Source organism: Aotus nancymaae, unplaced genomic scaffold (assembly GCF_030222135.1).
Source record: "Aotus nancymaae isolate 86718 unplaced genomic scaffold, 86718_ANA_hifiasm-v0.15.2.pri h1tg000008l, whole genome shotgun sequence".
NCBI classification, from domain to species: domain Eukaryota; kingdom Metazoa; phylum Chordata; class Mammalia; order Primates; family Aotidae; genus Aotus; species Aotus nancymaae.
In genome coordinates, this window is record NW_026988419.1 from 2,705,868 (window position 1) to 2,724,136 (window position 18,269).

General features: G+C 44.9%; 1 protein-coding gene across 5 annotated transcripts in view; it reads right to left on the reverse strand.

Moving 5' to 3' along the window:
- Positions 1-5,064: 5,064 nt before the first annotated feature.
- Positions 5,065-18,269, reverse strand: part of COPS7B (COP9 signalosome subunit 7B) — a 28,775-nt gene continuing 15,570 nt past the window's right edge. For 4 of the 5 annotated variants that reach the window (XM_021676873.2, XM_021676870.2, XM_021676871.2 and 1 more), the window contains 3 exons: positions 17,818-18,020; positions 15,506-15,611; positions 5,065-6,853 (listed from right to left, as the gene is read on the reverse strand). In XM_021676873.2, the coding sequence (XP_021532548.1) occupies positions 6,695-6,853; positions 15,506-15,611; positions 17,818-18,020 (468 nt within the window). In that variant the 3' untranslated portion in view covers positions 5,065-6,694. Of the gene's footprint in view, positions 6,854-9,282; positions 10,878-15,505; positions 15,612-17,817; positions 18,021-18,269 lie in introns of those variants that run through there. The other variant, XM_064372888.1, reaches the window with a different exon arrangement.

The following is an 18,269-nucleotide window of genomic DNA, read 5'->3' on the forward strand; positions in this document are numbered from 1 at the left end:
GAAGAAAAGTCTGAGGGCCAGGCGCAGTGGCTCATGCCTGTAATCCCAGCACTTTAGGAGGCCAAGGCAGGTGGATCACGAGGTCAGGAGTTTGAGACCAGCCTGGCCAGCATAGTGAAACCCTGTCTCTACTAAAACACAAAAACTAGCCAGGTGTGGTGGCAGGCGCCTGCAATCCTAGCTACTCAGGAGGCTAAGGCAGGAGAATTGCTTGAACCTGGGAAGCAGAGCTTGCAGTGAGCCGAGATCCCGCCACTGCACTCCAGCCTGGGTGACAGAGCAAGACTCTGTCTCAAAAAAAAAAAAAAAAGTCTGAGACAAGCAGAGGTTTGGTTCATGAGGTTTAAGAAGCAATCTCTGCAACATAAACAACAAAACAAGAGACTTTCAATGTAGATGAAAATAGAAGACAATGCTTAGGACTTTCATAGCTAGAGAGAAGTCAACGGCTGGTTTCAAAGCTTCAAAGGCAGGCTGATTGTTTTGTTAGGGGCTAACGCAGCAGGGGACTTTAACTTCAGGCCAATGCTCATTCATCTTTCTAAAAATCCTAGGGCTCTTAAGAATTACACTAAATCTCCTCTGCCTGTGCTCTGTGAATGGAACAACAAAGCCTGAATGACGGCATATCTGTTTATAACATGCTTTACTGAATATTTTAAAACTGCTGTTGAGAACTACTGCTCAGACAAAGATTCCTTCAAAATATTACTGGTCACTGACAATGCACCTGGTCATCCAAGAGCTCTGATGGAGATGTTCAAGGAGTTTTTTTTTTTTTTTTTTTTGAGACAGTCTACCTCTGTCCCCCAAGGCTGGAGTGCAGAGGCTCGATCTTAGCTCACTGCAACCTTCACCTCCTGGGTTCAAGTGATTCTCGTGCCTCAGGCTCCCGAGTGGCTGGGACTACAGATGCATACCACCATGCCCAGCTAATTTTTTGTTTTAGTGGAGACAAGATTTCACCATGTTGCCCAGGCTGGTCTCAAACTCCTGAGCTCAGGCAATCCACCTGCCTCAGCCTCCCAAAGTGCTAGGATTACAGGCATGAGCCAAACCATGCCCGGCCAGATTAATGTTTTTTGTTTGTTTGTTTGAGATGGAGTCTTGATCTTGTTGCCCAGGCTGGAGTGCAATGGTGCATCTCAGCTCACTGCAACCTCCGCCTCCCAGGTTCAAGCAATTCTCTTGCCTCAGGCTCCCGAGTAGCTGGGATTACAAGCATGCACCACCACACCTGGCCAATTTTCGTATTTTTAGTAGACACAGGGTTTCTCCATGTTGGTCAGGTTAGTCTCGAACTCTTGACTTCAGGTGATCTGCCCGCCTGGGCCTCCCAAAATGCTGGGATGACAGGCGTGAGCCACCGCGCCCGGCTCAGATTAACGTTTTTATGCCTGCTAATACAACATTCATTCTGCAGCCCATGGGTCACAGAGTAATTTGGACTTACAAGTCTTATTATTAAGAAACACATTTTAAAGGTTATAGCTGCCATAGATAGTGATTCCTCTGATTAATCTGGGCAAAGTAAACTGAAACCCTTCTGGAAAGGATTTACCATTCTAAATGCCATTAAAAACCTTCTTGATTCATGGGAGGAGATTAAAATATCAACATTAATAGGAGTTTAAGGACGCTGATTCCAACTCTCATGGATGACTTCAAACGGTTTGACTTCAGTGGAAGAAGTAAATGCAGATATGGTGGAAACAGCAAGAGAACTATAAGTGAAGCCTGAAGATGTGACTGAATTACTATAATCTCATGATAAAACTTTAGTGGATGAGGAGTGCTTCTTACGGACAAGAGTCATTTCTGGCCAGGCACAGTGGCTCACGTCTGTAATCCCAGCACTCTGGGAGACTGAGATGGGTGAATCACTTGAGGTCAGGAGTTCGAGACAAGCCTGGCCAACAGGGTGAAACCCTGTCTCTACTAAAAATACAAAAATTAGCCGAGCGTGGTGGTGGGTTCCTGTAATCTAGGCTACTCACGAGGCTGAGGCAGGAGAATCGCTGGGACCAGGAGGCAGAGGTTGCAGTGAGCCAAGATGGCACCACTGCACTCCAGCCTGGGTGACAAGAGCGAAACTCAATCTCAAAAAAAAAAAAAAAAGAAAAGAAAGATAAAAAAGTGGTTTCTTAAGATGGAATCTACTCCTGGTGAAGATGCTGTGAACACTGTTGAAATGACAGCAAAGGATTTAGAATATTAGATAAACTTAGTTGACAAAGCAACAGCAGAGTTTGAGAAAACTCCAATTTTGAAAGAAGGTCTACTCTGGATAAAATGCATCAAAGAGCATCACATGCTACAGAGAAATCTTTTGTGAAAGGAAGAGTCAATTAATGTGGTGAACTTCACTGCTATCTTGAGAAATTGCCACAGTCGTTCCTGCCTTCATCCACCTGACTGGTCAGCAGCCATCGACATCAAGGCATGACCCTCCACCAGCAAAAAGATTATGACGTGCTAAAGGCTCAATCATTAGCATTTTTTAGCAGTAAAGTGTTTTTAGTTAAGGTATGTACTTTTTTTGAGATATAATGTTATTGGCTACTTAATAGGCTACAGTATAAACATGGCTTTTATATACACTGGGAAACCAAAACTTGGCAGAACTTACTTTATAGCAATATTTGCTTTATTGTGGTGCTCTGGAAACAAATCCACAGGATCTCCAAGGTATGCCTGTAGAATGGTCAGGATGTGGTGAATCATATACGGGACAGGGAGGAGTTAAGGAAGAACCCCAAGTTCTGGCTCAGGCAAATGTCTGCTATGAACTGAACTGTCTTTTCCAAAATTCATTATATTGAAGTCCTAACCCCCAATGTGATTGTACTAGTGATAGGGCCTCTAAAGAGGAAATTAAGGTTAAATGAGGTCATAAGCATGGGGGGCCCTAACCCAATAGGACCAATGTCCTTATAAAAGGAAGAGACACTGGAGATATGTGTGCAGAGAGAAGAGGCCTGGCCTGGCGCAGTGGCTCATGCCTATAATCCCAGCACTTTGGGAGGCCAAGGTGGACAGATCGCTTGAGCTCTGGAGTTCAAGACCAGCGACCAGCCTGGGCAACATGGTGAAACCCTATCTCTACCAGACGGACTACCCAAGGCATGCTAGACTTGAAACTCAGATACCATGGCAGTGTGATGGGTCCTTCAGGACAAACAAAAAAACCAACTTGCTTCATTTTTAAAAAAGTGTTTGAAGTCTCAGGATGCCAGAAAAACAACTTTAGTACAAAAACTGGAACACTCTGGTTTCAGGCAACCCAGTACCTCATAAGTGGAGAAAACAACAAACATGTACACATATAACAAGCAGTTTATCATTTAAGCTTGTTTGACCACCACCCCATTTCCTGTGACTGAAAAGTCTGGGGAGAAGAGAATCCTACTATCAGTGATGACCGTCTCGGATTAGTACCCCAGGAACGGCTGTACCAGGGGCTTGTGACCACCTCCCTAATGTTACCCAAATATGAACCATAACACGTCTCATCTGAACAGAAAAAGCAAAAAGGGCTTCAGAAGGCAGAAAGCTCAGAGGTAAAGAAGGTGCTCAAGCCAGCCCACAGGCACTGCCATTGAGCTAATTCTCTTTAATCCTGTGGTGTCTCCTTCCCTAAGATGTCTCACTGTTGATGAGGACATCTCTTTGGAATGTTTTATTTGTGTATAAAACACTTCTGCACATTTTAGACCTGTGCCCAGCTACCAGGGTGCCAGACAGGAAACTGCAGAGCTTGAAGGCCAAGCCTCCTACCAGAGTCCCAGCAGAGCAATGAACATCTGGCTGGGCCACTATTCCCATAATTTCTGGAGGCCCCTATGCCATATTCTCTGCTTCCTTATTAAGTGGCTGGGTGGGTTTGGCAAGCAGAAATGAGGTGTGTTAAAAGCGCAATGGCTGCAGGGACTGGGTCCTGGCACGTTGGGTTCCAAGTTGGGGCTCCATCTGCATCATGAGTGCCCCCACCACAACCCCCCTCACTGTTGTCGCCACCTCCAAAGGAGGCCGAGTCCTGGAGGTGGGCTTCGGCATGGCCACAACAGCATCAAAGGTGCAGGAGGTCCCCATCCAGAAACACTGGATCATGAAGTGCAATGACAGCATCTTCCAGCGGCTCCAGGACTGGGCCCAGCAGCCACACAAGGTCATCCCCTTGAAAGTCCTGTGGGAGGAGGTGGTGCCCACCCTGCCAGGTGGTCGCTTTGATGGGATCTTGTATGACACGTACCCACTGTAGGAGGAGACCTGGCACACACACCAGCTCAACTTCATCAAGAACCACACTTTTCACCTGCTGAAGGTGAGGAGGGTGTCACCCTCACCTACTGCTACCTCACTTCCTAGGGGAAGCCGATAAAGTCAAGTACTCAGGTGTCACCACCATCCGAGACACAGGTGCCTGAGCTATTGGAGGCAGACCTTCGGGGGAAGAACTTCCTCAGAGCAGTGATGGTGCTGGTCCTGCAGATTATCACATCCCTGGTCACCAAGCCCTGAGCCCACCCAGCCCTCGCCAAACAGCCCTCTGCCACCCCTCCTCAGTACCTTCATGTCTAGGAGCCCAGGCTCTGGCTTGTCACAGCCCGACAGCTGACCCTGGCTGTGTCACTGGGCAGCTTTTCTGACCTCTACAACGAAAACACTGCTGCTTCCCTGCCAGGGTCCTGGAAGGCAAAATCAACACTAACACTGGGCTTGCTTCTCCCTCCCTCAAAATAAGGGCAAGATGAACTCTCAGAGGAACAGCAGCAGGTAGAGAGGTGCCAAGGGTCAAGTGTGGAGAGCAGACTCCAGATGAGAATGCAGCAGAGCAGATGACAGGATGTGCAAGTCAGGCGATCTAAGATCTAAGCGGCATGAGCCACTGTGCCCAGTACTCTTAGGCTTTTTGAGAAATATACTTCCCGAAAATTTCCGTAAGATTTGTTCCACCTAGGTATTACCCAAAAGGATCTGGTGGTGAAATCAGAGTGGGTACAGGCTTCCTCACCATGGACTGCTTGGAGACCTGAATAATCAATTTCCAATGAGGTTATGGGATGAAGGGAGTGCAATATTTATTTAATAACAGAACCCCTTTTCCACAGAGCATCTGACAGGGGGTTTCATGAAACATACTTTGGAAATTAAAGTGAACTCTCCACTTGGGCATAATGTTATGTGGGCACATGGACTTGCTTAAAGGGGAAATGAGAATATTTCAACATTCAATCAATAGTACGCAGCTGCTGGACATTTTAGAAAAAGGAGAAATCCACTTTTTGACCATGGCTAAACATGGTGAAACAACATCACGTTTTCCTGAACCACCCTAATCCCAGCCCCTCAAGATCTACCAGATATGCAACCCCACACCCCACAGTCACATATATTAAATCTATATTTTTATTTTTTTGTAAAATGTGCTTTTTCCTCAATGAACTTTAGTATCAGTCCAGGACCTCCACTTCCCCTTAAACAACACACACACACAAACACACACACCCGCCCTCCACACACATACACCCCACTTCCCCTTAAACAACACACACAGCCCTCCAATCAGGTGAAAAATCCCCGGCGATTAGTCTATAACAAATATTGACACAAGGGGGAACAAAAGCATGTTGAAATGTATTAGAATCAGAACCTGTACAAAAAAAAAAAAAATTAAAATATAACCTGAAACTGTTCAAGTTCAGAAGTCTAGTTAAGTCCTTTTCTCTTGCCAGGAGAATGCCATCATCAGAGGGCTCTGGGTCATCACCAAGGAGGGGTGGAAAGATAGACGGAAGCAGCAACAGGTCCTTCAGCAGACAGAGGGGCATCAGTGCCACCATCCCTACCCAGGTGGAGCCAGGAGGAGTTAAAGATCTCAGGAGACCAAGCATTAGCCGGTAGCCCCAGTGGGCAGCTGGGGTCTACACACCAAATACAAGGCTGAGTAGTCAGAGGCAGCAGGAAGAGTGGCCAGGAGAGAACACCAAGCCGGAAGGAACCACTTCTGCCACCCAGCAGACCCACAGTACCCTCTGTCTGTACTCAGATACCAGAGGTTAGTTAACCCAGCACTCCCAATTAATCAGAGATCGAAGCTGGGCTTAAGAGGCTGAAAACCCATGGGTTTAGTAAACACAGCCCAGCATCACGTCCCTCCACGGCCTGAACTGGAGCTGCCAACAAGGGATGAGGCAGAAGAGGGAAAGCAGAGCATCTTAATGCCTGGCTAGAGATCGCTGCACCATCATGGGGACTGCGGTATGACAGGCTGGAGAGGAACGCCCCCTCCTCACAAGGGGAGGGGCCTCCTTCAGTCATCCCTAGGGGCTGGTTAAAGCTGCCTCCAGCTTATAACCAGCCTGACAAAACGACATGGAGCAAAAGAAAAACTGGGAGGGAGACAAGCCCTTACACAGAGACAAGAACCTCCTGGAGGGAAGCTGGGCAGTGTCTGACCCTGTTGGGATGGCATTGGCGGAGCCCCTGAGTCTGAAGGAACAACTGGGGGAGGAGGGAGTGGGTGAGGGGGAGTAACAGTTTTTCTGGAACAGTACCAAGAGGGTGGGGAGGCGCTGGTGAGGGGACGGGCAGGTCTGGAACTCACTGCAGGTAGAGAGGGGAGGAAATGGGCCCTTGGTGTCCCCTCCCCACCTGACCCAGGCCTGGTGAGTGCCAGCTGCCCCAGCCGGCCCTAGTGGCGGCTGGAGACCAGACCTTTCACTTTGGACATCTTCTTGGTGGGCTGCCTCTGCTCAGCGTGAGGGGGACACTCCCGTTCAGCCAGCTGCTGCTCCATCTCCTGAGCAGAAGAGGATGCGGTGGCTTTGAGTGTCTTCTTGATGTTGGTTACCTGGTGGGGAGATAGAGAATCATGTGCTCAGCCCGTATGTGCTCACTAAATCTTGCTCTCACTATAATGTCTTCACTTCAGACAGAAAGCTAAAATCCTCTGCAAGAAAACCTGAAATTATCTTCAGAAATCCAGATGAAGAGAAACAAGCCTGGGCTATTCACAGATAAGTGGAAACGAGCCAAGCAAAAACGTGGGACTAACGCTCTCCTGGTGGAAACAAGTGGAAGGGACCATTTGGCAAAGAGGCACAACACCAATAGCGAAACAAAGTAGTGATTAAAATGTCCTCAGGAAAAAAAAAGAGGGGCCCAAGAATTCTACACTACACTGTTATTCATTTATAAAACCACAAATATTTTCATAAGAACTTTGGGAATACAGCTCCATGAACCCTTCTTGAATAAACAGTAGAGGATGAACTTCAGCCAACTAAGTCAGAAATGAAGAAAATGTAGTAAAAGTACTGGCAAAATGCTATTTCACTACTATGTGCAGTATACCTTTCTTTCACTTAAAGTACAGACTCGAAAATATTTAAGCAGTTCTTGAACATTTTAACATGTCAGAACAGATATCTTCTGTGATATGTGAAGGTTCTATTACGAAGCTTCTCCAGTTTTTTGAATCGGTTCCTAGTTTGAGTTTCAGTGCTATGCTGAACAGCCCTCTATGTTTACCTTTGCATACCTCTGTGAACATCTATGGAAGATACTCCTGGAAGTAAGCTTTACAGAGCAAAGTAGATTACATTTTCCATTTGAATCAGTACTGTTATATTGCCTGCTGAAAAGGGACTGTTCCAAACCTTTGTTCCTCAGCTTGTTGAGAGGAAGAAACAGCAGGAAAAGGATGGTAGTGGTAGGGAAGAAGGTAAGTAACAGCTTTTTCAATTTTTTTTTTGAGACAGAGTTTTACTCTGTTGCTCAGGCTGGAGTATAATGGCGCAACCACAGCTCACTGCAGCCTCAACTGCCCAAGCATAAGTGATCCTCCCACCTCAGCCTCTTGCGTAGCTTGGACCACAGGTGTTCACCACCACGCCTGGCTAATTTTTAAAAAATTATTTGGAAAGACAATGTTTCATCATGTTGCCCAGGCTGTTCTCGAACTCCTGGGGCTCAAGTGACCCTCCGACCTCAGCCTCCCAAAGTGCTGGGATTACAGGTATGAGCCATGGCACCCAGTCAGTTTTCTACACAGTGGAAAGGGAGTTGTCAGGGTCCAAAGTTCTGAACAGTCAGAATATCATGAGCTTGACAGTAAGAGACAGTCCAAATGCAAAGATGAAACAATGCTATGAGAGTGAGACAAAAACTAGGTTCCTAGAGGAGCGCCATCATCTGCAGAATCAATTTTAACTAGATCAGAAATCGTTGGCTGAGTGCAGTGGCTCATGCCTGTAATCCCAGCACTTTGGGAGGCTGAGGTGGGTGGATCATAAGGTCAAGAGTTCAAGACCAACCTGCCCAACATGGTGAAACCCTGTCTCTACTAAAAATATAAAAATTAGTGAAGCGTGGTGGTGCGCGCCTGCAATCCCAGCTACTTTAGAGGCTGAGGTAGGAGAATCGCTTGAACCTGGGAGATGGAGGTTGCGGTGAGCTGAGACCGTGCCACTGCACTCCAGCCTGGGCAGAAGAGCAAGACTCCATCTCAAAAAGAAAAAAACAAAAAACAGTAACAAAAAAACAAAAAACAGTAACAAAAAAACAAAAAACATAAATTGTCTGTTGTCATTATTTTGAGATGGGGGAAAGAGCCATGCCCCAAACTTCTGTAACCTCAATCAACACGGTAGCCTTTCTGAAGAGAGAGTGACAAGAGGACTGTGGGCTAAACGGAAATTACAGAGGGCAGTCTGGGCATGGTGGCTCATACTCCTAGCATTCTGGGAGGCTGAGCAAGGAGGATTGCTTAAGAGCAGGTTTCAAGACCAGCCTGAGCAACATAGTAAAACCCCCAACATAGTAAAAAAAGAATTAGCCAGGTATGTTGGCGCGTAGCTGTAGTCCCAGCTACTCAAGGGGCTGAGGCAGGAGAATTGCTTAAGCCCAGGAAGTAGAGGCTGCAGTGAGCCATGTTTGCACCACTGCACTCCAGTCAAGGTGACAGAATTAAGGCCTTATCTCAACAACGACAAAAAAAAAAAAAAAAAGAAAAGAGAAAAACAATTAACCCAGTTAGGTGGCATATGCCTATAGTCCTAGCTATTCAGGAGGTTGAGGCAGGAGGATAACTTAAGCCCGGGAGTTTGAGGCTGCAGTGAGCTATGATCATGCCATTGTACTCCAGCCTGCGTGACACAGCAAGACCCACAGCGAGCGTGTGTGTGTGTGCATAAATTATTTATATATATATATATAAAATATATAATTATATATATATTTATATTATATATATATATATAATTAAATAAATAGGGAGGGGCGTCAACTCTGGGTTTATCCAGTATCCTGCCAGACCACAAAATACCATCTGGGAACCCTGAGGCATCTCACCCTCCTGGCAACTCACTGCTGCTTTGGTTTATCTCATTCAGTGAGCCACCTGGTGAGGTAAGTGAATGATCTGGAGCAAGTCAATGGCTTGCCACTCTTTATCTGATAAAAGAGATATTATTTGTTTTACTTTAAGGCTTTTTTTTTTTTTTTAATAGAAATGGGATCTTGCTATGTTGCCTAGGCTGGCCTCAAACTTCTGAGCACAACCAATTTGCCTGCCTCAGCCTCCTAAGTAGCTGGGACTGCAGACACACACTATTATGTCCAGCTAAGGCATACTTTGATTACACTGGAGGAAAAATTAGGAAATTTGATTTCTCAGGGAACACTGCTTTATCAAATAACATTCTATGGCTTCTCCAATTTGATATATTTTCTAAATATCCAGAAGAAAATGAATTAAAATCATAAAAGGGAACAGCATGACTTTAGTTTATTTCTTTGCATGTCAGTCACCTCTGACTTCCAAAGAAGATCCTGCAATTTAACATTACCTGAGGGAATATATTTTAAATTTTCCCCAAAAGCTGACAAAATTTTAATCAAGTAAGACATTAGAAAACTAACAAGTTTTTGTTTTAAGGATTGTATTTCCAAAACTTGTTATCTTTCCAAGCAAATAATTACCTTCCCCATTTGGCAAAATAGCTTTATTAAAAATTAAAAAACAAAACCAAAAAAATTTCCAAATTTCATCTTGGCTGATAAACACTATTCAGCCTTATTTCCTCAAGTTATTTGTGTAACAATTTTTACTAAACAATCAGATTATGCTACAAATAGTTTTCTATATTACTTCGTTTAACACGTCTTAAATTTACTGACAATCTCATAACCCCTACATGAGTAAGGAAAAGGGATTACTCAATCCCCAAATAATGGTTGTATTTTCAATCTCCTGCATCTGTGTTTCTGTAGCATAAAGTTATTACCAGCTTATCAAAAAGTGACAACAGCATTTCTCTCTTTAGAGTGGCCCAAGGTGACCTGGGCTAGCTTTGGACTCAGAGTATCAATGGTTGGGCTGAGTGATGAGTCCCTGACCTGCCAGCCAAGGAGTAAACTCTGCCTGTGGCACATTCACCAAGGCAATGCTCTACTGCCAGCCTCTCAGCAACCGACCAGTTCAACTGACCCCAAAGGCTTTGCTATTTTACTCTCTTACTTTTCAAAGCTCAACACTTCCAATGCTTCTCCTTCACAAAGCCACGAACTCACGGTTCTCACTCTGGTCTTGAGGGAGCCTGTGCATCACCCTTCTGCAGTCACAGAAGGGCTTACTTACCCTCTGCTTCATTTCTTTACTGCCACCCCCCACCATAATGCAGCCTTCCTCTCTCCTGGTCACTCAATCTGTTTAAAAGCCTTTAAGATTCAAGATCCTGTCAAAAGTTTTTGAGCAAATAAGTAGAAAGAAGCACAGACACCTTCCCCTGTCATTCAAATGCCTATTTACTTCCTCAAGCAATTTTCTCCTGTAGAAACTGCTCTCTCAATCAGCTGTTTTAGGTGCTCCATGACTATGATATGCAATAAAAAGAAGTAAGACTTAGCCAGGGAAAAACTTGTTTTTTTCTCTAATTCTGAAACACCATGATTGGGTGCCTTCCTTCCACTCCTCAAGCCTGCCCTGCACTCAAGCCATACTCAGCCACACTCGTCCTCCACACCACACTTGGAAGCTGTCATCGCCCCTCTGCCCTTGTTTTTCATGCACCCTGGGAGGGCACCACTCCTCCCCAGCTCACCCATCTGATCCTGCCTGGAGAGCTGAGCGCCTGGTCCATACAACCTGCCCTGACCGCTGCAGCCCACGCTGATCTGCCACCCTTCAACCTGTACTTGCCTGGCAGTGCCTCTCCCTGTTCGATGGCCTCCCACACCACTGTGTCTCCTTCGTGTGTCAGAAGCACACGCCTCGCTCCGCCAGTAAGACTGCCGACAAATCTAAGTCCTCTACAGTCATTACCACTTTGAGGCAAAATGTAAACATCCTGCAGAGGAGAAGACGGCTTCTTCGGCAAGCGTGTCTAAGCCTAGGAAATGAACCCTTTATCCTCCACAGGGGCCTGGCCTGGGCTGGGGCAGTGCCATGGTCCTCACACTGGGATCCATTACAGAGTCGCTTTGCTCAAGTCAGCTTTACCGCTGCATTTATAACACACAAGTCACAAACGAGACTTCTGAAGCACTGACAGACTCTCCCAGTGGAAGGGGATCTTCAAAGTCAACTAGCTTCTACCAGTAGCTGGGCAGGTGGTTAAGCGCAGACAGCTCCTTCTAGGACTTCAAATTGGCCACCCAGGCAGGTCAACCAATTAAACTCATTTTGGCCTTGTAGACTTTAAGAATTCCAATTCCTCTTTCACAGAGCCACCCTTCAATTGACGACAAATGTCATCCCCACAGACTTGTCTTCTTTTACGTAAATTTGGTAGAGTCCCTTATGAGTTTCTTCCTCCAGAGGCCTGGCTTACAGGCTCCTCAAAACATGAGCCTCAGAAAAGTAGGACTGCACTGCTGGCAAAAATGTAGCCTAGCTCTATCAGAGACCTTAAATGTTTAGGCAAAAGGAGAGAGAATAATTCCTGGGGCAGAAAACCTTCCTTCAGTTGAGGGACAAAGCAAAGGCAGACAAGAGGAAATGCAATGCAGTTGGAAAAACTGTGCCAATAAACCTCAAGATTGCCACTAACTCCTAGGGGATTTTCTACATAATGGAAAACAGAGCTTACTTTGTCCAGTTACACTTTAGGACCTACATGACTAGAACATAGCCTACTTTGTAAACATGGCAATAGTTATAAATTAACATTCTACATAACATCAGACATAGGCACAACCAAATATAAAGAAAAATGGGGCTGGGTGCAGTGGCTCAAGCCTGTAATTCCAGCACATTTGGGAGGCTGAGGCAGGTGGATCACTTGAGGTGAGGAGTTTGAGACTAACCTGGCCAACATGGCGAAACCCTGTCTCTACTAAAAATACAAAAATTGGGCTGGGTGCGGTAGCTCACATCTGTAATCCCAACACTTTGGGAGGCTGAGGTGGGCAGATCATGAGGTCAAGAGATGCAAACCATCCTGGCCAACATGGTGAAACACTGTCTCAACTAAGAATACAAAAATTAGCTTGGCATGGTGGCGCATGCCTGTAGTCCCAGTTACTTAGGAGGCTTAGTCAGGAGAATCCCTTGAACCCAGGAGGCGGAGGTTGCAGTAGTGAGCCGAGATCATGCCACTACACTCCGGTCTAGGCGACAGAGTAAAACTCTGTCTCAAAAAAAAAAAGAAAGAAAGAAAGAAAGAAAAGTGGTTTGGGCATGGTGGCTCACACCTGTAATCCCAACCAATAGGGAGGCACAGGTGGGAGGATAGCTTCAGGTTAGGAGCTCAAGACCAGCCTGAATAACACAGCAAAACCCAGTTCTCCATAAAAAGAAAGAAAAAAAAAATCAGCCAGGTGTAGTAGCATGCACCTGTAGTCCCAGCAACTTGGGAGGCTGAGGTGGAAAGACTGCTTGAGCCCAGAAGGCTGAGGGTGCAGTGAGCTGTGTCTGCACCACTGCACTCCATGCACTCCAGCCTAGGTGACAGAGTGAGACCCTGTCTCAACAACAACAACAAAAAAGGAAATACTTTCCAAAATCAAATTTAAATATACAAGTGTTTTGTAATGTTCTGAGTATTACCTCCTCACCACAGTGCTTCCTCAGAGATAATGAAACAGCTCATAATGTTCCCCCAGGTATGCTGGAACTAGGAACTAATATGTGTTATTTCCATGAAAGCCTAAATGGAGAGAATATTCTTCGGCAGTCTGTGATAGGGCTGACTTCATTAAGAAGGAGGGCTCTTAAAGCTACAACTCACCAGAAGAAAGCTGTTGTTATAAGATTCAGGAGAGGACATCATGTTTTTCTCTCTGAAAACAAGCAATCTAATTTAAGGACAAATAAGAAAAGCTCACCAGTCAGTTGACAAAATAGCTTTTAAAAGTTAGGCCAATGGTAAAAGACTCATAAATACAAAAAGAATGTGACAGAATCACCCTGGTTGTTTGTAGATTTCTTTTTCTTTCAAGCCAGTAGCTATTTGGTGAGTACCTTCTGTGTGCCTCAAGCAGGGGGCAAGCAGCCTCCAACACTTAGCAGCCAGAGCATGCATTTACTGAATGGAAAAACTGACAAGCCTCTAAGCTTTGGCCATGCTCAGGGAACAGACCATATTAGTCTGCTCCAGATTTTCTAGAAGACTATTACGTCAACAGATTGTTTTAATTGGTGGTGGAGGCGGCCTTGGCCTTTTCCTCAGATTTCTTTCTCAAATGTAAATCCTTATTGCCACCTGCTGGCAGTATCGGGCTCTGCTAGTCTCTTCCAACCACTGGCAAATTTAATAAAACCCTGTGTGCTAGTGCACACACTCTCCCTCTCTGTGTTTAAATAACGAAAATTTAAAGAGTCTACACTGTTGTGTAACTACACAGTGTAACTGAGACTTTAGCCAAGCTCTGTGCACACCTGGCTTTCTTTTGTCTGATGCTATTTATCATGAAAATGAACTTGAATAGTTCAAAATTCTAAAACTAGTATCATTCATCTTTGTTAATGACCTCGATGCCAAAGATCAGGTGGTGTGGTTAGCCTCCCAACCTCATTTTGTCCAGAGTTTAATTTATAGGGAAGAATAAATGAAAGGAGAGAGTGGTGAGCCCTTCCTACTTTGTTGAGACCTCAATCCCAAGTTAGAGATGAGGCCACTATCATGAAGAAGGTGGTTGCACAGCTTATTAGAAAAGCAGCAGGCTTATTTTCCTAATTGTCTTTGCTTTTGGCTAGTGTTAACTATAGCGCATACTTCCTTGCCCAGACTGGTCTTGAACTCCTGGACACAAGCAATCCTTCCTCCTCACCTCTCAAAGTGTTGGGATTACAGGTGTGAGCCACTGTACCCAGCTCATACTTCCAAGGCTAGAAGAAGGATTAAAAATGGTCTATGAATTGAACATCCACAGAGTATATGTATATAGGGCAGTGTGTGTGTATCCAAAAAACTTAGCTCAAGTTCATGAAAAGCAGAGTTCAGCAGACCATTAACACACTTCTGTGGTGTGCCAGAAATATTCAGTTCAACATTTGAGTGTCTACTACGGGTTACGCATGGGATAAGAAGCTTATCTTACAAATAAGATACAGGTTTATTTTCAAGGAGTACATATAATAGTATAGGGAATCACTCCAAATTTCACAAATCCCCCTTTGAAAGGCACCATCTCCTCATTTCTTATGCTTCTTAGCTAGAATTCTGGGCCCTACTCTGCCACACTCTTAGACACCTGATTTTCAAAATTCATTAAGTATCATTAACACTTCAAACACCATTCACCATAGAAAAGAACTTCCAATGCGAAGGAAGATCAGTGCTTCTGGTGTTAAGGGCTCCAGATGAATTCTGAAGTGAGGTCACGTCATGTATCAGGCTACAAGTACACAAATGCTCATAACACAAAGGCTGGGGCCTACATCTGTCCAAGAGGCTAAAAGTTTCCTCAACAACCAGGTGTCACTAAAACCACACTTACATCCTCTTAACTTCACTTGCAGCTCATCTGCCAAATTTTATCCCTTTCTTCTTTCCGTATGAAACATGTCATGCATTTTACAAGTTTATTATACGTACAGTTTAGAGAAAAAGAATAAAATGAACACTATGTGCCCACCATGCAACTTAAGCAGCAGAACATTCCCAGGGCCTTGAAGCCCCACATGGCCGTGCCCAGCTGTACCCCGCCCTTCATGCCACCTGGTAACTTATCACCATCTTATCCATTTTTAAGATCCATCCCCAAACTCATTTTCTTTTGCTCTACAGCTGCAAAGTACATGTGTAATGAAACTGCAACATCCTCTGTTCTCCAAGCCTGATCAATCACCCTTGCTGACCAGGAATCAGAAAGAGACAGAACACCAAGAGCAGGAGCCATGTCACACTCATCCCTGTACCCCAGCACCTAGCCCAGGCTGATTTGTTGGTGACTGCTTATTTCATCTACACCAAGATTCGCAAAACAAAAACATCAACACTGCAAAGGAATCAACAGGTATGCCCTGGAGAGAGGAACAAATGCTCCTTTCCTTCCTTACCTCTGCTTCTACCTGCTGCTGAGTTCGGTTGTGGTTCTCTTTGTACTGGTTGGCTCTCAGAACTTGCTGCTCGATGCCCAGCAGAACTGCTTCACAGCCGTCACACCTACAATGGAGAAAACCAGCCCTGAGCTGCAGAAAGGCCTGGGAAGTCTCTTCCAGCCTCTGAAATCTTCCTCCCCAACAGCTCTCCCCAGTGTCTTACAGAGACCTCCTTTAATACTCCTTCTGCCACATCTCTTGCCCATTCACTCCTTCCAAAAGACAAGCACTTCTAAATATCTACTGCAGGACATAACGCAAGACATAAGGAGACAAATATGGTAGTCTGGGGCTAGTTTCTTAGAATATAGCTTTAATTTTCAACTTTGTATTCACGGAAGATGGTTTTGTAGCACCTAAGATTAAAGAAAGTAGGATAGGCTGGGTGTGGTGGCTCACGTCTGTAACCCTAGCACTTTGGCGGGGGCAAGAAGGGTGGATAACAAGGTCAGGAGTTCGAGACCGGCCTAGCCAACACAGTGAAACCCCATTTCTACTAAAAATACAAAAATTAGCCAGGTGTGGAGGCACACAAGTTCCAGCTACTTGAAAGGCTAAGGTGGGAGAGTATCTTGAACCCGGGAAGTGAAAGTAGCAGTGAGCCGAGACCACACCATGGCACTCCAGCCTAGGTGACAGAGTGAGACTCTGTCTCAGAAAAAAAAAAAAAAAAAAAGAAGGTAGGATAGATTTTACAGATGGCATTGAGTAATCCTTTTCTCAACAGAAAAAAAGATTTTCTAAAAGCATCCTACTTCGAAGATTCCTCCTTTTCTCAGAAGTTTAAGTTACTTCCTAATTGCCATATCCTTTCTATTTTATTTTCCTATTAACTTTTTTAAAAACAAAAAAGTTGAAAGAATACTACAATGAATATCCCCATACCTTCACTTAAGATCCAATAGCTGTGAGCATTTTGCCATATGTGTGGTACCCCTCAGCAAATCAGTTTTGTTTCAATCTACCACCAGTGCCTAAACGTGAGTTGTAAGCATCTCTACTAGTAAACATACTGTGGTAACCAGTTAGTCTGGCACCTCTATGTCAAACATATTGAGGACTTAGAAACTGGAAAGCAAACTACGGACGTGAAAAACTGTGTTAGCCATTTCAAAAACAGAATAGGACTGCCAACTTTGGCAGGTTCAGAAACTAGATTTTGTGTGCCAGACCATTTTGTGATGGAGTATTTCTAAGTTTATTTCTTATTTATTCTAAGTTTCGTAACCTATTGAAAACTTCCACTTGTGTCAGATGTTGCACAGAGAAGGTGTTTGGGGCCACACCTGGGACAGAACTTGGGGTAAGCAACACACGTCGTGAGGTATAGTAGCTTAAGTGAGGGAGACTTGGGGGCATCAGACCCCAGGAAGTCAAACTGGCGCTGCTCCTCTCTGGATATACTTCTCTCAGGGATGAGCAGAGATTCCATTTCTCTTCCTAACCTGTGCACAAAGCTCACCAGCTCTGCTTCATGGCTTCCAACATGCCATGTGCCTGCCTGGGAACATACTCTCCTCACCTCCAGGCATATAACCCTGCCTCTCCTTCAAAACTGAGCTAAAACTTCTCCAATAAGTCCATCTGGCTTTATAAGCCCCAAATAATTTAAATCACTCCACAGTAAATCCTCATAGAATGTGTGACAGCTCTTGCAAATATCAAATTTCATAAAAACAGAGAACATCCAAATGTCTCAAGGCTTTTTATATACCAGAATATAGTTATCAGATATTCTATGGATGAGTCTGTATTCCAACTTAGAATGACCCACTCCTTGTTTTCCATGTCCCTCACGGTGTTTTACAAACACTAGCCCAATATGCTACTGATTTTGAACGTAAGTTCTTTTATCCTAAGAATCTTACAAACATGTTAACTTCCACAGGGATAGAAAAATCAAGAAGAACAAAGAAAGACTCTTACAAGCACTAAACTTCCTGGTTCAGTAAACTTTGAGTCTGAGTTTGGCAAGAGCAGGACTAGCCTCACACAGTCAGGACACATAGGCTCCACCTGCTAACCCTGGGCATTTTATGGCCCACTTTTAAATAGCCCCCAGTTGCATTTAAGGCAAGAACTATTTTATAACCAAGGCACCAGGAGGCCTGAAATGACTCCTGTTGTCACCCAGCTGTGATCACAAATGTAGCCCCAGCTCCCAAGCAGCCACAGGCCCACCCCAAACCCTCAGCTGACACCAAGAAATCACATTTTTGCAAGGAGAGGCACAAAAGACATGCCAGATATCCCCCTCCTTTTAGCCTCACCACTCATGCAGGGTCTTGACAATATTATTGATATCCTTCTTTCGGATGTCACGGCCAATGCAGAAATCCACTTCCAGCAGCTGGTTTCGCTGGTCCAGCTTGCCCTGGATGATGTCAGTGTAGACAGCCTCAATGATGAGGTCTTCTAGTTCCCGGAGATTCCGCATCTCCAGGTCTTTCAGCAACACGGAGTAGGGAATACACTGTAGATAAGGCCATGTGATTGTTATAAAAACCATCTGGCAAGCATTAGCGAAAATGCAGGTATTACCCACGTAGCTAACAGCTGCCTCTAGGCTCGGGAACTGCAAACTAGTGGTAATTACTAATGGCTAAGACAACAAGAGATGGATAATGAACGATGAGGCCTAGAAGACCCATCAACATCTAAGAAAGCAACCTCCTGGTTCTCTACCTCCTTGGCTTCACTCAGCCTTCAGATTTCACACGCT